General features: G+C 41.5%; 1 protein-coding gene across 2 annotated transcripts in view; it reads right to left on the minus strand.

Annotated features, from left to right (window-relative positions):
* The window catches only part of tle2b (TLE family member 2, transcriptional corepressor b), a 78503-nt gene that overhangs the window by 40697 nt on the left and 14264 nt on the right, over positions 1–23542 (minus strand). For both annotated transcript variants that reach the window (XM_070831661.1, XM_070831660.1), the window contains exon 4: positions 5336–5380. In XM_070831661.1, coding sequence (XP_070687762.1) covers positions 5336–5380 — 45 coding nt within the window. The remainder of the gene's footprint in view (positions 1–5335; positions 5381–23542) is intronic.

Here is a 23542-nt window from a genome sequence, read left to right on the forward strand (position 1 = left end):
GAGAGCAGTGTAAAGTCCTTATAGCCCCCCTCGCTCCTCCAGGGGATACAGCTAGTATATATATGATATGATATGATAATGGAAGTGAACTGAGTGAGATAATGTGACGCCGTCTGCAGGCGTGTGCGTGCATGTGCATGTGTCGATGTTTCTATACAGATCGGGTGAGTGGGGGGGGGGGTCATGGGTGTTATCTTCTCCATGGCTTCATATAGTTCAGATGCAATCATCTAAGGAAGAGAAAGGCAGAGAAAAGAGGAGATGTTGGGGCTGAGAAATAGACGGGGAAACAAGGAAGATCAAGATAGTGAAAGAGAGGTGAGGGAGGGGGTGCAGATAAGGAGCGAGGGCAAAATTTGAAGAGCGAAAAGGGGAGAGAGAAGAAGGAAAAGCAAAGGAGGCTTAAAGGAGGGGTAGGAAGGCACGGGATAACTGTTACGGCTCAATTAATGCCGGGACATGAGATGGCCCTGCCATTGATAATGACAGAGCGTGTGCTGGAGAGAGAGACAGAGAGGGGAGAGCGGCAATAGCAGAGATCTCGACAGGATGTTCGGAGGAAGCTGGAGGGGGGAGAAAGAGGAGGAGGAGGAGGAGAGGAAATAAGAGCAGATACTGTTAAATCTATTCATGATTCATTATTTCTCACTGCGGCTCAAAGCTCCCCTCCCTCTCTCCCTTGATGTCTCTCTCTCTCCCTCTCTCTATCTCCGTCTTTCTCCGACTGCTCTCCCCTCCTTTCTTTCCCTTTACCCTCCATTGCTTTTCTTTTCTTGGCTCTAATTTTCATCTCCATCTCTAAACCCCCTCCCTCATCTGTTCTCTGAGGTCTTTATCTGTCTCTTCTAAGGCTCCATCCTTCCTGTTTACCCTCTCCTCTTTCATCCGTTCAATTAATCTCTATCCCCTCTTTTCTTCTCATCCCTGCTCTCACACTTTTTCCAACATTAGCTCTCCCCGCTATCCCTCACTTTTTTTTTTTCCTGTTTCTCTATCTCCCTTACTCTCTTGACTGCATTTTTCTCTACCGCGCTCTCTTTCTCCTGCAGTCTCTTATATCTTCAAAGTCCTCATTTTTCTAAATTATCTTAGTCTTGCTCTAAAACTATCCCACTCACTTTTCCATCCCCTCTCCCTTTGAAAGACCCTCTTTCTACAACCTCTTTTGTGCTCCCTTTTTTTCATATTCCTTATGCTATCTCTTTTCTCTATCACTGTCTCTTTTTGATATCCTATTTTATACCAGTTCCTTCATTTCACATTATATCATGCTTTCCCCCTTCCTTCTTCTTTTTATTCTATTTCTGTCAATTTCCGCTTCTTTGTTTCCTTTTCTATCTGTGATACTGTACGTTCTCTTTTACTATCTGCCTCATATTTCTCTCTCGCTGCCTCTCCTACTGCCTCTCCCGTTAAACCTTTTTACCAGCTTTTTTGTTTTTCTCTCCGAATCAATTTTGTCTCCCCATTGCTCAAACATATACTTTTTTCCTACCTTCTCTCTCTCTCTCTGATATTCCCCCTGCTCTTCTCAGAGCCTCGTTCACCGGTTCTTGACACCACACCTCTCCCTCTTCATTTATTTCTCCCATTTTTACTCTCATTCGCCTGACTGTACCTCTTTGGTCTCCTTCTGTCATCTCCACCGCCTACCCCCTTCTTCCTTTCTCCCCTTCCTTGTTCCTATTTTCCACACTCTCCCGTCCTTGGCCTCCCTCTGTCATCTTCCCCACCTATCCCCCTCCTCCTCCTCCTCCTCCTCCTCCCCCTCCTCTCTCCATCTCTCAGAGGAGCAGCCAGCACCCCAGTCCATTCCTTCTTTTTTGGCGACAGGAGCTGACAGTCCTGTTCTGCCGGCATTGTTGCCAGCTATCTCTCCTTCTCTGTTCCCTTCCTATGTCTACACTGTCTTCTCTGCTTGCAATTAAAGTACAAACTATCTAACTATCACTGCATTTTACTTGGTGGTTTGGCTCAACAAAATCAAAAATAAATAGCACTTTAGTAGAATATTAGAAAATTTGGTTTTTCAGTTTAATTTGTAACATTATTTAAATCTTAAATCTTCCTTTTGGAGAACAACAAAGCATCATTTCATGTTATTTCTTAACTGGCACTATGAGCAGTGAAGATAAATGACTACAGGTGTAAACCATATCACTATTTTCATTACATAAAGAAGCCCAGCAATTTCACACAAACATGAAATACAGTAAGATCAATGTATTAACTCTGGGTGTATTTGCACTGATGTTCAACTTCTTTCAGTATGCAATGACTGGTAGGTTGTAAAATGATGCTTTAAAGAGGTTTTCCGATGCTCTGTCCTTTCTGTCTCTTTCTTCTTCTCTAGTTTTCCTTTATTTTCTCTATCTCTCTCCACCTGTGTCTGATTTCAATCTGTCAATAGCTGTGTGTCTGCAATGGGGTTTAGGAAATGTGAACTTTTTTAACATTAACTCCAACACTTCCTCTGAGGTCGCCCGCTTTCAAATGTCGTTCATATCTTTGGTCCATTAGACCAAGGCTGAGCCAGAGGGGACAATTTCAAACAACATTTTAAATAAATTCAATTTAAGACAGAAAAACTGAACAAGGGAGCTATAAGGATTATGTTGACATGTTCCTGACACAGAGATCTGCATATCCTCTACTCATTTAAATTACTTTACATCAAAGTGTGTTACATAATTTTTCAAGATCCAATATTAGTATTCATCATAAATCATGCACAATATGGCAGACAAGCAGATGTTGCATATTATCAGGGACACATTGAATCTCGCCCATACCTACAAATGCTGGCTCAGATGCCACATCGAAATTATTTCTTTTTCCATTTTTTTATTGATATGAATTATTATGATTAAGATTACCCATCTGTCTCTTGTGATCCTATAAAGCTGACATAAAACTAGGAACACGGCTGATTGATAGAGTAGCAATGGGATATCTAGGAGGTATACAGTACGCTATAGTTTGGTGTAGGGTTTTATACAGTTTCAGTGTGTGAGTCTGGAGATGTTACACCAAAAGGTGTTTGGCCAGACTCTCTTTGTCTCCAACATTAATTAAATGCTGCAGTTCAAATGTAATTTTCAAAGTTTTACAATAAAAGAAGACAGACACTTGGTGTCTCTGTTGCAGAAAACAATGTTACAGGTAACTGTTCCAGTGTTTTAACAGACAGGCATTTTTGACAAAAGCTTCACCAAACAAAAGAATTGGATTGGGATTTAATATAACTGATACTGATTAGCTTTTAGACTCAGCATGCATCACCCCTAACTTCAACCACTGGACTTAGCATCAGCCAGTACTGGAGTCTGGAATAAGTATGTACGCTGACTGCACTGCAAGTATTTGGACAGCAACCCACTGCTTGATGTCTCCATGCTATAATTACTTTCCCCGTGAAATGACACAATGATTATGAGGTTAAGGTCCAGAGTGCAGATGCTTTCATTTCAGAGGCGTTTTTAGTGATTGTTTCAAACAATGCACTGCTTTCTAAATGCTTATGCCGGTCATGCTGGGAGCTCATTGTAAAATGTAAAAAAATAAATCCATTCTTGTCTTCCATGACAGCGCTGGAGTCTGGTGCACAGAGCGAGTGAGCATGACAGATAGATAGATTAAGAGAGAAGGGGAGACACAGGCAGTCATCCTAAAGGAAGATGCGATTTAACTGGATGATTCTGTCTATCTGCATGAAGGTCTGTCAACAGAGAGGAACAGACCTAATGTGGGCTATCTGTCTGTCAGCCTTTTTGTCTGTCTGTCTGTCTGGACATGTATCTGACTGTCGACTGCAATTTGACTGTCTCTCTTTCCTGCAGTGTGACCCAGACAGCAAATTAGCAGCAAGTGTGGAGACTGACAAGCAGTCACTGGCTCCAGAGAGCACACGCTACTCATCAGACACATGTCTTCATTCAAGAACACCAGATCTCAGTGAGGATAAACGCAAATGGTACAACATTTGCACTGACCTTCTTTTATCACCCTCTGCCTATATACGACTTCATTTAGGTGGGCGATTCCACACACCAGTCCCGTGCTGTATAGAATAGCAAAGCCATGTCAACGTCTAGTGTTAGCTGACCTCAGTCAGTCCCCACCAGTTCTATGAACTATGTTTACCGTCTGTATCAGCCATCCATCTATCTATCTATCCATTCTTTATCTGTGCTGCTCATCCTTAGAGGGTTGCAGGGTGGGGGGCTGATGCCAATGCCAGCTGACACTGGGCGAGAGACAAGGTACACCCTGGATAGTTCACCACTCAGTCTCAGGGCTGAGACATAGAGACAGACAACCATTCACATTCACATTCACATTCACACCTGGGGGAAAATTTAGAGTCACAAGTTAACCTTAACTACATGTCTTTGGACTGTGGGAGGAAGCCAGAGTGCCCACAGAAAACCCACGCAAGCGCGGGGAGAACATCCAGCTCCACAGAGGCTCCCCAGCCGGTCGGCGGGATCGATCCTGGGACCTGCCTGCTGTGAGGCCACAGTGCTAAACTCAAATTGTCATATGAGTAATTGTTTCCTCTCCAACCTAAAGCAGCTATCATTTTTGTTGCTTGGTAATAACTGAGGAAGACATTGTATACACAAATAAACATTTAACCAACAGGGATATCATAATCATGCAGGAAATACATTAAACTTCTTGTTTTAAGCAACAGTACTTGTGTTAATACTCCTTACGGAGAAGAGGTAGATTACAGTGATGTGCAGTGACCCTTACTAAGACTAATAAAATCAGCCATCCATTGCTCAGTGTTGAAACCACTTATTGCTATTTGTGACTGCCAAATTAATTGTCTATTTAAAAAAAACCCAAAAGAAGGCCTTCTTTAACAAAAAATGTTATTAATTCCTTTGCCCTGTTTCTAGTTCTTGTCTTTCTCTGCTCACCATCTTTACACAGAAATTTAAGCTGGAACAGATCCTGCTTTATCTGCTACACAGTGTGCACTGAGTGGCCAGAAAAAAAACAAAAAAAGGTTGCATGATGTGACAAAACGCAAGCCCCGATGCTATGGTACATTTTGAAGCTTTGTTGTATTGGGCAGCATTGCACTGAAAGGTGTTTTTCATCATTTGTCCACTTTATCTACATAACACTTAGAGTGAATACAAAATACAAAGGACAGGAACAAGAAAATACAGTACAGCCCACCCACACAAAATGAGACACTCACTTTGTGTGAGTAAAATAATGTTCACATCCTCCTGCTGACTCAATATATGAAACTTCTACACGGACAAAAAAAATAAAAAACATACATACATACATACATACACAAGACAGTCTATCTTACCTGTTTGTGCATCTCAATGTTGAGACCGTAGGACATTTCATAGTACTGTGGAGACAAACACAAATGGCAGAGCTTCGTTAGCATCTTATGCACAGCGCACATTAACATTCAATCTTACACAATATCTCCCATTGAACATGTGCTGCTTGCTGTGGCTGCATATGCTGCTGTTAGTCAGCGTGGCTTTAATGAAAGCAAGAAAAGAGAGCGACAGGATGGGGAAGAGAGAGCATGAGCGTGTGTGTGTACGGAACAGCAAGTTTGTGTGTGTCTGTGTATAGATAATGAGGTATTATGTCTCGGTGTGAGGTATGTGCGATCATTGTCTCAGCATGTGTGTGTCTGTGTGCGTGAGGTTTCTTAGTTTGACTATGTGTGTCTATGCACGGCTGACAAATGAGTGGGACTTTGTACGCCTGTTGCGTTCCTGCCTCTGTTTTTGAGTGCATGCATGTGTGTTTGTGTGCCTATGAAGACCTATGTATGGTGGCCATTAAAATAACGAGACTGTGAATGCCCGCTGAGACCACTGTGTCCCTTGTATCTGAACATGTGAGTTTATGTTTGATTTGTGTGTATCTACAACTGCATTAGCACAGGCCCCACTTATACCTGCTATTAACGTGGGATCTCTATTTGGATTTCTTATACAGGCAAAGGAGAAAGCACAGAAAACACATTGAAGTGAAAGATGCACGCAAATGCACTGAGAAATCAGTTTTTAGCTTGTTGCAGTGATGAGTAGGTTTGATTAAAGATGGAACAAAGCAGATTTTTGTCCAAAGTGCAACAGGCTTTAAACTTTTAACCAGAGAGGGCAGAGAAATACTTGTGTCAAGTTCAGCAGTTCCAGCTTCTCACAGGTGAATATTTGCTGTTGTTATCTAAAGCAGTTATAATGAATATCTTTGGATTCTGAACCGTTGGCCAGACAAAAGAATCAATTGGAATCAGTCGACGTGGACTGGAAAACTGAAATTTTGATGATCATTTATTCACTATAATAATAATTATAATAGACAGACAAGTTAATAATGTCTATCATCGTTAGTTGCAGGCCTTATCCAGATAACACATCCAGTTCAATGTCTGTGTGTGTTTTGTGTGTCTTTATCTGACACAAAGCACACCTGTGTGTGTGTGTGTGTGTGTGTGTGCGCGCATGTGTGCTTGCTAAAAACCTTGAGCTACCACCTCTGCACACTTATGTGAGTGCTTTCTAAATGTGTTGTTGTCTCTCCTGTGTGTGTGTGTGTGTCTGTGTGTGTGTGTGTGTGTGTGTTTCCGTGTGTACATCAGTAACGTGCTGTAATGGTGTTGGTGGCGAGTAACATGCAGACAGCGAGGATCCGTCATGGTGACAGAGGCAGCCTCTGCCGCCGGATGAGCAACACTCTGACTGATGAGAGCGAGACACTACTCTCTCTCTCTCTCCCTCTGCATTCTCTTGCTCATTTTCACTCTATCACTCTTCTCCTCGCTCTCTCCATTTATTCCTCACCTCATTCAGTCCCTCCCTCTCACTCCTACCTCTATCTTTCAGGGGCTGTCAGTCCGTCTCTTCTATCAGCCCCCTTTCTCTCTCTAGTTATTCCCCTCCTTCTTTTCCTAGCTGTCAGATATTCTTTCACTCTCCATTTTAGTCTGTCTCTCTATTTCCTGTCTCATTTTACTCACTTGCTATGTTTGTCTGTCTGTCTCTATCCATGTATGCACCTTCACCATCTATCTAAATTCAAATTTTCTTTATTGGCATGAACACGAATAAGCACAGCACTGCCAGCTCACATTGAACAAGGTTTATATTAGAAGTATAATAATGCAGAATAAAAGAAAGACAACAAATGGTTTCTGAATTACTAAACTAAACAACACTACGTTCACTATGCTACATACTATACACTGGCATTACTATACTCCATAGCATACTATAAGTAAAGAAAAAAGAATTAGTGCAGATCATTAAAAAAAGAACAATTATGATGAGATTTTTTTTTACAATTCAATAGTGGTGAGAACTGTAAAAGGAAAAAAGAAGTGGAAAAAAGTGGAGGCTGATTTTGAAGTTCAGTACAGTTTCATGTACTGTGCCACTGGTTCTCCCTGAGGCTGTGACATGCTCTGACATATTTTGCTGCTTCAGTGGCAATGTCAGTTTTTCCCCCACCCCAAGTATATATTAAACTCAGGTCTGAGGGAGTGTGTGTTGAATTCTTGGTATTTGAGTTTGGTATTGAGCTTGATCCTTTACACATTTTCTACATGTTAAGTTGTATAATAAGGATTCCAATTGGTTCTATGCAGTGAAGTACACAGCCTTTTTTTTCCCAACTTTATTTATAGAACATTTTGAACATTTTAGACAGACAGTGTGATGCACAGCACAAGAAACAAAAATACAGAATAAACCTCTTCCCCCCATCCCCCACCCACTGCCAGGACAGACACTTCAAACACAAAGAGAGAAAAAATAAAAATAAATAAAAAAAATAATAATAATAATTAAATAAATAAATGAAGATTTACACGTTTCAATCTTCCAGCTCAGGTGAAAAGTCTAGCGAATGTATATAGTTCAAAAAAGGATCCCAAGTAACATGAAATGATTTCACAGAACCTCTTAGTGCAAACCTGAGTCTTTCAAGCTTCAAATTATAAAGCACCTCATGAACCCATCGTGAATGTGAAGGGGGACCAGGGAGCTTCCAATTGAGGAGAATCAGACGACGAGCTAATAGGGTGGAGGACGCCAAGGCCTGTTTCAAATTTTTAGGACCACTTGTGGAGGGTGCAATGCCAAAAATCGCAGACAGACTGTTTGGAGCGATAGCATAACCGTATGCCCTAGTTAATGTATCAAAAATGTATGCCCAAAACGGCAGACCAGAACATATGAGCATGATTTGCAGGAGATAAATTACCACAGGTATCATTAACTGAGGGATGTATTTTTGCAAATCTGGCATTTGTATAGTGAGTTCTGAATAAGACCTTACATTGTATCAGTTTGTGCCGGGCGCAGATTGACGACAAGTGAACAAGAGAAAATGCAGATTCCGATTGTTGTTCCGTCAATTTGACATTGAGACTTTCCTCCCATACGCTTTGAACAGCAGTAAGGGAAGTAGAAGATGCAGACCAAATAGACCTATACAAAAAAGAAATGCAACCCTTAGCAATCGGATCTGTATTTAAAAGAGTATCAACTAAGGTTTCTGGGGGGCGATTTGTGGGGGAATAGTTTTTTAACATAGTCGCGAATCTGAAAGAAACAAAACAGATGATGTCGTGGGAGGTTATAATAAGTTTGAAGTTGGGTAAAAGATGAAAAGGTCTTGTCTGTGTACATATTATTAACTGACTTCATACCATTGTTATGCCAGACCCGGAAGGCAGAGCTGGAACTAGATAGCTCAAAGGTACAATTTCTGTATATGGAGGTCAGAGTGGATGGAGCTAGTAGGCCAAAAGCCTTTCTGAACTGACACCAGACCTTTAAAGAGACAGCAACAATAGGACAGCTAGCCAAATTCGATACAGGTAGAGGAAGTTGTGCGCACAAAATTGATCGCAATGAAAATGGGAGGGCTTTGTTTTCTAAGTGTACCCACACAGGCACGGATTCTTGATCTTCGCACAACCAGAAGAGAAGCTTTTGTATGTTTGCTGCCCAATAATAATGTCTAAAGACAGGAAGGGCAAAACCGCCTCTGTCTTTAGGGGATTGCAAAATCGATTTGCAAATTCTTACCGGTTTGCCGTTCCATAAGAATGTTGAAATTTTCTTGTCCAGAGTGTCGAAGAAAGATTTGGTCAACAAAACAGGGAGGTGCTGATAAAGGTATAAAAACTTGGGGAGGACAACCATCTTAATCAGATTTATTCGGCCCACCAGTGATAAGGGTAAAGTCGACCAGCGATCAAAATCTCCTTCAGTTTTTACAACCAGGGGAGCGAGATTATTGCGATAGAGGTCAGAGAGAGAAGTAGTAATATGAATACCTAAATAGCGGAGACCATTATTTGACCATTTAAACGGAACTATGGAGTGCGGAAGCTGTTTGGCTAAGTTGAGTTTGTATCCAGAAACACTACTGTATTCGTCAAGAATGTTAAAAATTGTAGGGAATGAGCTGAGTGGATCCGATACATAAAGAAGGAGATCATCAGCATACAAGGAAATCTTGTGGACTGTACCTGAACAGGTAGTACCCTGAAAGCCAGCATCTGAGCGTAACCAAAGAGCCAACGGTTCAATGACAAGTGTAAACAAAAGCTGGGAGAGGGGGCATCCCTGTCTCGTACCACGGCATAAGGGGAAAAGAGGAGAAGAAATATTGTTAGTTCGAACTGATGCCCTTGGCGAGGAATAGAGAAGCTTAACCCAGTCCACGAAAGCCTGACCCAGCCCAAACCTGGCCAACACTTCATATAGAAAGCTCCACTCAACCCTGTCAAAGGCCTTCTCTGCGTCGAGGGATACCACAACCTCTGGAGATGAAGAACAGGGTGATACTACAATGTTAAACAGACGCCTGGTGTTGTGAAAGGATTGTCGGCTTGGCAAAAAAACAGTCTGGTCCAGCCCTATGATAGGTGACAAAACAGTCTGAAGCCTTAAGGCGAGAACTTTGGAAAGAATTTTGAAGTCAACGTTCAGAAGTGAAACTGGCCTATAACTGCTGCAGAGGAGAGGGTCCTTATCCTTTTTAAGGAGAAGAGAGATGGTGGCCTCCGACAGGGTATCCCGGAGGCGACTTAGGGCGAAAGCTTCGTTATACATGCCAGTCAGATGAGGGGCAAGCAAGTTGGAAAAGGTCTTATAATATTCGGCGGTATTAAGTATACAGACTTTTAATTTGGGAAAAAGATGCAGGTATCAGATTGGTACCAAAGGAATTATTAACTATCTATCTATCTATTAAGGTTGGGGCGATATGACAGCATATACTGCATGACAACAGAAATGGTGTCCACTGGTAGAGATTTGGCCGTGCTGTTTCTACTCAGGAGCTACTCTCACATGATCTGGCATGATCCCTCAATTCTGGCAGGATCTCGCAAATCCAGTTGCCTTGCAAGGTAACGTGATTTGGGCAGATATGAGGGAGGGCAGTGAAACTGTACACAGCATACAGAGCAGAGGGAGGAGTTAGTTTTGCTGTTTTGAGTGTTTATAAAACTATCTAACTATCTATTTATCTACTATCTATGCTTTTCTTTGTGCTGCCCCTCCATTGTCGCCCTCTTGTCCTGCCTCTCCTTTGTCACCTTCTTCCTCCTGTGTATTCTTTCTCACTCTATCCTGTCAACACCTCTCTTGCCAATTATCATTTTCTTTTTTTTTTTTAACCTTTCCTTTGCTTGCCTCCCTGTTGCTCTCTTACTCTTTTATATCCCCTTGTTTTTATCTATTTGCTGTATCATTTTCATCTCTGTCCTTTACACTCGGTCTCTTTTCTGCTCTCTCATTCTCCCTCCTTTTAGTCATTTCTATCAATCATCCTTTTCCTTTATGTTCTCCCTGTATTTCATCTCTCTATTGCCATTTTCTGCTCGGCTCACTCGCTTTGTATATTTGCTCTCTCTCGTCCTTGGCGAGTGTTATATCTATATTTTCTCCTTTCTCTCCCCTAGTCGAGCTCACCTCCAATGTGTATTTCGCTATTCTCTCTCTCTTTCTTTCTTTCTTTCTAGTTCTCTTATGGAGAGACTGACAGAAGAAAAGTGTTTTCATGCACACGAAAACACAAGCAACTGGTGCATGGGATCTCTTTCACATGTAAAAGTGCACACATACATACTTCAGAGCACACATGCACACACACACACAAACATACTCCAGCTAGCTCTTTGTGTTTCCCATGTCTGCCTCTCCTCCAGCCCTCTCAACATGAAAGATATGTGACATCTCTCTTTGTTCTCTCTTTCTCTCCCTCTTCCTCCATCTCTCATCAGCCTCTCTCATCACCTCTCCATCATTACACCTCATCCCAGCCCTCACCATCTTTTTAACCCAATTCCTGTCTTTCTCCCCTTATTAATTCTTCCTCCATCTCTCCTATCAGCCTCTCCACCTCTCTGTCATTACTCTCCATTTGTCTTTTCCTCTTTCATTCTCTCCTCTCTAACATCATCCTTTCACTTAGTATCTCACTTTTTCCCCCCTGCTACACTAACAGCTGAGTGCAACAACCAGGGCTCCGTTATCTGAACACAACCTTGCAAGTAACAGCAAAGCTCACTTCAGTGCTCTTCATTATGGGCTAAAATGAGACAGCTGACTGTCTATAACCAGCACAACATTATTGAGAAGAATGCAATAAAGGTATGATGGGAACTCTGATCTGTAAAGCAAGTAGGTTTGTGTTAACGACAGTGAGGTTAAGGAGCCTTGATGCTGCCACTGTGCATTTTTGGGACTCAGTGGAAAGCTGTTCCAATAACTTCTGTCAAGTTTCATTGACTAGACTGAATAGACTGTTTAATTAGAAAAGCAAGTTATATCAATGCATTCCACTGTCATTAAAAAGTATGATTTTCTTCAGCTATGTATCACTTGAGTTCTTGAGAATCCAAGGCAAAAGCTACAGTGAATGGGATATTACACAATTATGTTTTAAACAGTGTGTCTGGCTGGCAGTGGTGGAATGTAACTAAGTATATTTACTCAGGCGCTGATTTAGTCGCACTTCTGGTACTTTATTTGAGTTTTTCATTACTCTGCCACTTTCTACTACTCCACTACATTTTAGAGGGAGGGCTACACTACACTGCTCAAGATCAAGCAATCCAACAGTATATTAGTATAGTAGTTAAACTGCACCTCCACCAATAAAATGCTTCTTACACAATAACGCAAGAATACTAAATATCCATTTATGTAACATAAGTCTCATTGGGGTCTCACTCTGCAAAATGAGTGCGTTTAGTTGTGATGTTTTAGGGTCAGCAGGATTACAAAATACAAGAACATCGTTCCATGGTTTGGGTAAGATACAAGTGAAAGCAAAACTTGCAAGTCACCCTCCAAGTAGCAGCAGGTTATTCACTGTGTTATGCACTAATGTCCCTCATCGTACTGCCATTAGAGAGTTGCAGCACTATTGCTGATAACAAAATTAATTGCTATAGTTTGCTGGTCATTTCCTCTTTGCTCTCTCTCCTGGTAGTGAGGTCAGATAGAGAACAGTATCACCTCCAGGACAGCAGTTTAGAGGACTGTTTATTTGCAAGCACTTGAACCTGAATCATTCAGTCTACAGAAGACCAAACAATAGTTGAAGCTACTACTGGGTCAGTGACAACATCGCTCAGGTGCAGTACTAGAAAAGTTGCTCCAGCTAGAAATTTACTCTTTTAAATGAATTCAGTTTCACAATTAATTGGTCCAGTCAGGGTTTCCTTTGAAGAGGCAGAAAGCAGAAAGCTAAATGATCGAAATGTAGCAGTTGTCCTGTGGGTGTAGGCTAGACAGCAGTGAAGTGACTATTGTGCTACTTGTGCAGTCTGTGCAGCACTCTAGTGACAATGCACTATGGGAGTCTAGTCTGGACTGTAGTCTGGTAACAACTGTTCTTTGTGATCTGTGAATGTCTATGTGAAGTATGATAAAAGTAAGAAGTAATGGTCAATGCATGCAGTCACAACTACATCTAAACTGACTGTGAATGTGTTAATTACAGTAAGACCATTACTCCCCTTTTGTCTTATTCGTGTTCAAAGCAAACACATCACAAGCATGTTCAAGTGTATAGCCCATATACCTACATCTGAAAAAAATAGAATAGCATACACAGCGATATTGTACTGTGTGTGTCATTCAGACTTGTGTACAGTGGTAACAGGTGTACTATGACTGGTCTAGACTGCAGCACAGTAATAACCACACTGTGTGTGCAGTTGAAACTGCAGTGAGTAATACAGTGTGTGTTTTGGTGATGAAGTCAGGTTTTTAATAGGTTCATCCTCTCTTAACTGCTGCCGCCCCCCACCTCACCCTCCCAACCTCTAATTACACCCCCCCCACACTCATGCCCGCTGATCTGCCTTATATAATCCCTCTGTTGTGTCACTGCGTTCTCATTCAGCACTCTGTGTAGGATCTTGCATCTTCGTGGGTTGTGTGTATGTGCGTGTAGTAGATTGCGAGGCGCATGTGGCGGATGTGTGTGTGTATGTATGTATGTGCATGTGTGTCTGTGTGTGTGTTAAGCCTGACAGAAGGGCACTAAGCCAACTGGCTGACGTTGCTTACCAAGAACACACAGCATTGCCAGCCCAGAGAGCAGGAAAAGAGAACTGTGTGTGTATGTATGTGTGAGATCACTGTATGCATTACATACATTATTATATTACATGCTAGAGTTGAAATGTGCTTCCATGTGAGCAGGGAATACTACAGGTGTATACTTTACCAGACGATTGATATTACAATATAATCCATTTACCTGATGATGAGGAATGTGAGAAAGAGGTTACTGTTGTATATTCCTGAGCTCTTACAGCAGACACCAACACATATCTACAAATCCACAGTGCTTGTAGATTAGAATAAATCCATAGGCGAGATGACATTTGTTGAGCCCATTTAATACAAGTGTCTTACTACATCATATATCTATATGCTGTGACTGGTGGCTGCAATAAGTTGAAAATGTCATCGTCTTTCCACTACATGACACGAAATGAAAAAAAACTGTAATCAAAACTAAAGCTGTAATGCATATCGTTTTACACTGTCAAACTACAGCAAGGACAGAGCCAGCTCTGTGAGGATTTGTCACCTGGATAATGTTAGTATGCAGTGAAATCATCAACCGGCAACGTACACAGACTTGGTGATAATTCACTATTATTGTTAATTTACTGTAGGGGTAAATGTAATAATATCAAATTGTGTTAGTGTTTTACCCAAATCAAAAAATTACTTTTCAGTATATGAACAAGCCTACATGGACACATACCTTTAAAGAAACAAGATGACGATTGCATCTTGTTTATGCCTAAGTACATTTCTCCATATAGATAATATTCTATCAAATGTCTTTGATGATGATGTGGTAATTTTGCACTTTCAAAACTGTATTCATGTACTACTGAAGTTGCCATATAGTTATGATGGTAAATGTGGTCTGATCTTCCACATTTTTATCATGTGTGACACTGTTTATTGGAAAGGCTTTGTGTACTTTTCAAAACTCAGACAGACTTTATGTGCAACTCTATTTAGCTTATGTGTAATGGAGGGAATAAAATCCCCTGAAATTGTTTTAGACTGAAATGGTTTTCAATTTCCGGTGTAAACTTCATCAGACAATCATAGAATATAAAAAAAAAAGTATGCATTCACTTTGTGAGTGAGATGATTGTCTACATTCTCATCACTCCATGTTTTGCCTGCTTTTTGGCTCGTTATGTCGATTCAGCAGGTAGGTTGCTTTAGATAACTGAGGTTGCATTGCAGTTCTTGTTTATCTGATCACTGTGTGATATTCCACTCTTTTGAACATGCCCCATATCCAACGCCCTTCTGCTGCTAATAACACACACACACTGCACTGTCATTATCTGGGCAAGGCAGACGAAAAGCATTCCTGAATTTCTCTCAATGAGCTGCTCTCTCTCCCCCTCTTTCTGTTTCTTTCTTCCTCCTCTCTCGTGTTTCCCTCCTCTTTCCACTCTTCCATTCTTTGGGGAGTGTTTGCTCTTTCGTTACCCCCTCCCTCCCTCCACCCCTACGGTGTTGAGAGAGTGTCAGACGATGGTGCCAGACTCTTTCTCTCTATCTCTTCTATGCATTCTGCAAAGAACGCTGGCAGACTTTAAAAATGAGCTTTAGGAAGTGGGTCTAATCCAAGGTGATTTATCTAAATGGGACAATTGTGTGTGTGTGTGTGTGTGTGTGTGTGTGTCTGTGTAGGCCTACGTGTGTTTGCAAATCTATACTCGTGCATGTGTGGCTTTACAGCATGTCTGTATTCATACAGTGTGTGTGTGCTGCTTAGACGTATGTGAAAGCAGCTTGTGTTTAGTCCTGCATGTATTATTTGTGTGTGTGTGGGTGTGTATGTGTGTAAAAACCTTAACAAAAGCATTGTTCATCGGTGTCTCTCGGGTGAGCTTGTCTCTTTCATCTGCCTGCCCACACACACACACACACACAAACAAACACACATACCACCGATGTTAAAACATTTATTAGCACGCTGTGCTAACCCACATCAGAGATTAGGTTAGCAGGCTCTGACTTCTCCATTGTGTCCTGTCAGCGGGTGACGACTAAATCAGTCACGGCAGACATTCAGCCTCACTGCAGCTTCTCTTGCAGCTAGTTTCATCAGAGGGAGAGCCAGAGCAACAACTGGATAGCACTGCCCTTGAATTTAAGGGGTTTATATCTATAAACACATGCACATGGTGTGTACCGCAAGAGAGACCCAGTCCATCTTCATGAACACTCCTGTCCTGTTTGCTTCTCCTGCTTCAGACAGTCCAGACAGGTTTAAGACTCTTAAAACAGACTCAATCCTTCCCTACATCTGGCCCCGCTTAAATCCCCTCGCCAAACCCCACTATCGGATGGCACAGCGACGTTCAGCTCGGGGACGAGCAATCCCTATTCAGATTCTGTCCTCTTCCTTCCTGCTATCTTACATCAGTCTCATTTCTCCTTCTCCCTCTCTCCCATTCTTGGCTTTTCTCTTCATCTCCTCAGTCTATTCATTCCCTCCTCCACCTCCTTTGCTCTATCGCACTCGTACACAAAAATGCACCCCTTTTGTCTTTGGTGTGTTTCTTCTCCCTTTCTTTTCACCCGCTCTTTGCCAATGTCCTTGTTCTGTATTTATTTTTTTTTTTAAACTTTTTTCTGCTCTCTCTGCCAATTCCCTTGTGCCCTCTTTCTCTCTCATATTTCTCTTTCATCTCTGCCTCGCTCACTCTCTTTTTCTCTCTCTATCTTGCTGTCCCCATCTCTCTCTTCACTTCCATTATTACTTCTATTCTCTCCCTTCTTTTTTTCCCTTCTCTCTCCTTCCCTTTCTGTAACCCTCCTCCCTTCCTTCCTCCTTTCTCAAGCAGTCTGTGACTGTAATGTTGCTGAAGAGAACACAGTGTGTCAGCCTGAATCAGACAGATGAGCTGGGAGCGGAGTAAGAGGCTGAGAGCACCGCATTAATCCACACACACACGCGCGCACGCACACGCACACTTCATCTCTGCCTGAGGGGATGTACTGAACGGACGACGCACATACACACACATATACACAGACACACACACACACACACACACACTCATAATGTTCCAACAAATGACTGCATGGCAGGCATGAGACAAAACACTGAGGCCATGATACAATCCTGATACAATCCTGATACAGGCTTCAAGATAAAATATTTAGACAAAATCACAAACAAAAAAAATCAAAACCAAAAAAAAAAAGAAAACCCAACTGAAATCGTTTTATAGAATGTGTGATGCAACATCAAAGTCAAAGCAATTTAATATTGATATCAAGCATTGAACTAAATATCTGAGAATTTTTGCTACTGTGTTGAACCATGGTTAGCTTACTTTTCAACCAGTAACATATTTTTCCTTTATGTAAGTGAGAAAGTTTAAACAACCAAAATAAGAACTAGGATTTGTTTTGTAACTTTAAGCCATGATATTGATCTTTAACCACTAGTTCATATCTGTATGTTGTTCATAAACTGCAACACTCTCTGCAGTAAAAGTAAAAGTCTTCCTGGCAAAGATAACTATTATTAATATTCATGTTATGCATATTATTAATCATCATAAAGCAACAGCAGGATGTGTAAAGTTATAGTCACTAGTGGCAGCTTGTTTTTTTGGATCAGTTTTACACAATGAGCTGCTGGGTGTAGACCTGCAGGTACTTATCATGCATGTTGGAAGCTTAACACTACTGAAAATCCAAAATATAGAAAAAAGCATGTGTGTCATTCGAATCAGTGTGATCGCAACCCATGTTTCCTAATCCTAAACTACATTGTAGAATTACTGATCTGCCAAATGGCATTTCAGATTATCAGGCTACTAACATTTGTCCTCAGATGTGTCGATGTCGTCCTGTGTTTGATTTTTAATGGTTGCCTTCATTCATGATTTTTTTTCATCCATTGTGTCAAATCCAAAATGCTTCCACACATTATTTCATGTGTCATGATTATTCATTAACCACTTGATTGTTTGCGCGCTGTCACTTTTGAATTTAATATCACGTGTTTCATTATTTTTTATCGTGAAATTTGATGCAACAATATTTTGTCTCTTGCCAGCAGTCTGGCTGTTCATTAACACTAAACCCCTGCAGCGCCTCTGCACCTCACTTAAAATCATACACGCACACACACAAACACACACACAACAGTGGAGAGGCCACCTAATGTGATTCCCTACTGTGAGCTGTCACCCTCCAGTAGACATGTCTTTTTTATACTTTATATTAAAGGATCTGGGCAGTCCACTCCCCCGTATGAGTTTTGTCTTGTGTTTGACAGTCAGAGTGAGAGGCTGCAGAACAGTGAGACTGAAAAGGTTTCTGGAGAAGATTTAAACCTAGAAAGTGATGAAAAGTGTAGAAAACCAGAGCAGCAACTGCAACTACAGCATAAATTTGATTGTAAAACCTTCAGTCATAATGCCAACATCAAGATTTTCACATTTTTGGCCAACAAGTCTTTAACAGTTCACGACAGCAGGGGATGTAAGGAGAGAAAGGAGAGATTGACACAATGGTCGCTTTGGATTAAAATGTTGACTTTTTGCAGTTTTATGATGCAAGACAACTGTTTTATCACCTCTTCTTTCACATCCCACATGAGCCTCATGCTTGCAACGTTCAACCTGAGACCAGCAGGGGTGAACACAGCTCTCCATGCGGGAGTCTTGCTTACACTTTGTGTAAGTATGTGACCCACGCGTCTACGCCCCCTGATTAGCCAGGGCTACAATGCAACCTTATTTAAAAATACACAGTGGAATTCCAGGAGAGCAGTGAAATCTGAGAGCCATGAATTATAAATACAGCAGGAGGGGAAAGCAAGACGCCCACAGACACTCTCAATGTGTGTGACTTGATGATTGTGTGTGTGCGTGTTTGCAGCTACCACTAAACACTGGCAGTTTCTCTCTACACGTACAAAGAAATGAGGCAGTCTGATAGAGCAGCCAACATAAAACATATACTGCATCCAAATAGATACAGAGAGAGTGGGACTGCCAAACATACAAACACATTACATCCAAACCTGGCTCTGCTGTTCTACTGCAGCAACACTCCACAGACAGGAGTAATTTGAGTGGGTTATGGCATCATCTCTCAAAGTGTAAAATGTGTAAAACATATCCATTGCCAGGTAAAGATTTCAAGTAAAGAATGTGAGAGAGAAAAAAAAAACTTCACGACTTTGAAAAGTTCCATGTCATAAGGAGATATCCAGCAGCACAGACAATCTGGCACCTTCTATTAAATCATGATGGCTGGTAGAACAGGACAGCTCTTCAGCAAATACAGTATTGCTTCAGTTATTGATCTACTTCAGCCATTTACTTTTTCCTTTGCTAGTTTTACATCCTGTCATATAGTTCAATGTTGTGGCGATGTTTATTACTATTAGTCTATTACCTCCATTTGAAGAAATAAGCAAGCAATGCATAGCAGACAATCAGACAACGACGATATAACCACTGTAGCTTCACAAACTCTAAGTTTCTCTGAAGAAAATTCAATGATAAAGACAGTGCCAAATGGAACAGGTCCTAAAAATAAAACCTCAAAATACATCATTTGTAAATGCCTCTCAGAAAGACACAGGCATCGTTTTCTGGTCTGATGTCCCAGTTGGCAGGAAAACATCACTTGTTTTTGTTCTGATGAGCCACCACCTCTGATATGGTTAGATTTGGGAAAGACTGTTGTTTGTGTTAAAATAACTATTTGGTTAAGATTAGGAAACAATCGTGGTCGTAGTTTACAGAAACCAATGCTGACTGTGCGACGCGGGGGGGCAAACAGCAGTCTTTTGTGTCAAAATCTCACCAACACTTACAGGACCACCCAGACCTCCTACCCCTGCACACTCTGTGGTTCTATAACAACTTCTGACTACTCCCTCCTTTGCTCCTTATGGCCATGAGAAATCATCATCACTTTAACGTAAACGTCATTTGCTCAAACGACTAATGCTGCTGTTTTCCATGAGAGGACAGTCTCACCAAAGAATCACTAGCGATCACATTGTGAAAACACCTGAGCAGTGAAAAAAGAAGGATTCCCACATTACAAAGGAAAATTGCATGTTTTCTTAATTGTCATGTCTTCTTAGGTGTTGAAGCATTTAAAAAAAAAAAAATCCACATGCATTAGCCCTGTATAACCATCTCCCTACTTTCCAACCCCTCACTCTAGTATTTAAAGAGCTTAAAACTGGTGAATAGTAAAGGCAGGAGCAGTGCAGCGTGGTGAGCAGAGCCCCAGCCTGTGGAAACAGGCCTCAGTGTGGATGACAGGCCTAACGAGCTAAATATAGCCTTCTGGGTTATCTCCTCTGTGGGCGCAGCGAGTCCGTTGTTGCTTCACATTATTTACGTGTCTGTGCGTGCACGCTCTCTCTCTTTCTCTCTCTATCTCTCCTTCTTTCATTTCACGCCCCCCACACAAACACATCACTATCTCTTTCTCTTGCACTCTGTGTTGCATACTCTCTTTTATTTTCTCCCGCCCTCTCTCTCTCTCTCTCTCTCTCTCTCTCCATTTCATCCCTTTACAGCATCTTTTTTTTTTCACCCTCCATCTCTCCTTTCTGCAATTCTGTCCCCTGGTATCCCCCTTTCTCATTTCGCCTCTCTCATTCCTTTTCAGCATTTTTTTCCCACTCTCTCTCTCCCTCTTTATCTTTCTCCTGCCTCTATCACTCTCTCCCTCTCCTCTTTTATTCTCTTTATCTCTGCCTCCCTTTGTATCCTTCCCTCCCTCCCTCAGCAGCTCCCTGTTTTTTTTCTGTCTGACACTCTCTGAGCCTTTTTTCTCTCAAGCTATCTTTCCCTTTGAGCCTCTCTTTCACTCCCCTCCCTCTCATTTTCTCTCCCTCCCTCTCATTTCTGAGCCATGCCTATGAAGTAGCACAGCACTGTGTTTGCCATCCACTACACCACAGTGAACTCCAGTTCAAATAATATAGCCTGGAGTGCTAACCCTGTGCCATGCTAACTTATATGTTATCTGCATCTCTCTGACCTCCTGCCATAGGGAACTGTTGGAGCCTGGCACTGAACTTAAACATATAGCAGAGTGTACTCTTGTGCCATTTCTCGATCTCCTTAGTTTACCAATGACACATTGGTCACAAAGGCCGTGACATTTAATATGCTCAAAGTTCGATCAAATGTCATCTGTTGCCCCCGTCTAAGGTAAGACAGAGAACAGCATCTATGCTTGCACGCCACCACTCCTATTGTATAAGGTCGGGTGGTGAGGGAAGGTGGATGTTTGACTGGAATGTTTGTTTCACACAGTAATTCTGTGAATCCACCGCTAAAATGGGGAATGTCTGAGATTAGGGAAGTGTGTCTTTTTGAGAAGTCTTTATGTCTTTATGTGCACAGTATCATACTTATGTGCACATTTCCTCTTCTTATCAGTTTGAAAAGCACACTGAGGACGTTTTTTTATGAAATGAGGTTCAGTTCAGATCCCTTTGTTTTTCTTAAAGGCCAGTTGAGGGTTCCTGTGTGATTCCTGAAGAAAAGAAAACCTCAACAAGTTTTTGGCTTTGCAGTTGTCTTGGATCTATTATTATTCAGTACAAGATTTATTCAAAGTTGCGTTGTGTTTAAGTAACTGCCAGAAAATGTAATAACCTCAAAATGTAAGATTATGTCATTATTTCAGAGTGAGTATACAGAATGACCAGTGACTTTAAAGTGAGCTTATGTAATTTTTGCTGACGACAGCCACTTTGGTCACAAGCGACAATTGAAGGGCAATGATAATTGAATTTCATTTCACTTCTCAAGGTTGTCTTGAGTTGCTTTAAAGACACCATCGCAAGGTGACCGGACTGAGAGGGAGTGGAAGAGGACTACAAGCCAGAAACAACAAACATGCCTCTTGCTGAAGTAAGTTGTGCTCACTTCTTATTTTACAGCAGTAAGGTGTGTTAGCTAACATTAGCCGCCATAAGGTACTGATCAAAGCAGTACTAAGTGAGGTTGTAGCAGTAACTGAACAAGGGTGTTTAATTGCGGATGAATTAATTCTGCTGTTTCATGACAACTTGTAAGAGAAAGACTGCGTTATTTCTTCCTTCAAAAGTTACATAATCTTACTTTAACTGCTGTCAAACTCCTACAATTTACAAGCATAACTACTATAGTGTTAAACAGTATAATCTTTATGTCATCAGTCGTAAAACAACCTGTAAAGTAGTAATACGCTGTATCATTAGTCAACAGGTATTTAAAGACATGCAATATTTATGTCCTTTTGGCAGCTTCTGATATTATTAGGGAGATTATTTGGATTATTTGCAGCCTGAGAAATAAAGAACTATAATGGAAGGTCCTCATAAGAACAGAAGAGCAAGGATGCGTGTGTGCAAGTGTAGAATGAATGAACTTGTATATGTTGTATCTCCTGTGTGTTTGTGTGTGTGTGTGTTTATCTGTTTATCTTCTGCCTGTCTGTCTGTTGCATGGTCTCTCACATTCAGCATCTATCTCTCTGTCTCTCTCTCTCTGTCTATCCATCTGTGTGTCTATCTAGCTTACGGCCCTGATCCTGCCTGCTCTCCCAGGTTTATGAAATGTGAGCAGCTTAGCAGATGGTGCATATCGTATTCTGGTCGGCTCTGTGTGGGTTTTGTACCACAGACGAAGGCTTACGATACATGTGAGCCTTTAGTCGCACAGACACACCGACACAGGGGGAGCTCAGGCTGTTAGCGAGAGACAACAGAGAGGAAGAAAGATGAGAGAAAACAGAGAAGAAGAAGAGACAGAGAAACAGACAGACAGAGCAAGATAGACGGTCTGAGGGGGGGTATGGGAAAGAGAAAAATATGTTTTAGAGAGAGGTTATGAGTAAGCAAGACAGTGTGTGAGAAACACACACAGAAAAACACGTACTACTTTAGTAAAGGTTTGTACAAGTTGTGGAAATTTTAATCTGGACCACTGTTGTTTGTACCACTGCAAACAACATGAAATTCAAAGGAAATAATGCCCAGATATTAAAGATATCAATGATCTTACAGTGGGGCAAAAAAGTATTTAGTCAGCCACCAATTGTGCAAGTTCTCCCACTTAAAAAGATGAGAGAGGCCTGTAATTTTCATCTTAGGTACACTTCAACTATGAGAGACAGAATGGGGGGAAAGAATCCAGGAAATCACATTGTAGGATTTTTAATGAATTAATTGGTAAATTCCTCGGTAAAATAAGTATTTAGTCACCTACAAACAAGCAAGATTTCTGGCTCTCACAGACCTGTAACTTCTTCTTTAAGAGGCTCCTCTGTCCTCTACTCGTTACCTGTATTAATGGCACCTGTTTGAACTCGTTATCAGTATAAAAGACACCTGTCCACAACCTCAAACAGTCACACTCCAAACTCCACTATGGCCAAGACCAAAGAGCTGTCAAAGGACACCAGAAACAAAATTGTAGACCTGCACCAGGCTGGGAAGACTGAATCTGCAATAGGTAAGCAGCTTGGTGTGAAGAAATCAACTGTGGGAGCAATTATTAGAAAATGGAAGACATACAAGACCACTGATAATCTCCCTCGATCTGGGGCTCCACGCAAGATCTCACCCCGTGGGGTCAAAATGATCACAAGAACGGTGAGCAAAAATCCCAGAACCACACGGGGGGACCTAGTGAATGACCTGCAGAGAGCTGGGACCAAAGTAACAAAGGCTACCATCAGTAACACACTACGCCGCCAGGGACTCAAATCCTGCAGTGCCAGACGTGTCCCCCTGCTTAAGCCAGTACATGTCCAGGCCTGTCTGAAGTTTACTAGAGAGCATTTGGATGATCCAGAAGAGGATTGGGAGAATGTCATATGGTCAGATGAAACCAAAATAGAACTTTTTGGTAAAAACTCAACTTGTCGTGTTTGGAGGAGAAAGAATGCTGAGTTGCATCCAAAGAACACCATACCTACTGTGAAGC

This window comes from Pempheris klunzingeri, chromosome 6, assembly GCF_042242105.1.
Source record: "Pempheris klunzingeri isolate RE-2024b chromosome 6, fPemKlu1.hap1, whole genome shotgun sequence".
Classification (NCBI taxonomy): Eukaryota; Metazoa; Chordata; class Actinopteri; order Acropomatiformes; family Pempheridae; genus Pempheris; species Pempheris klunzingeri.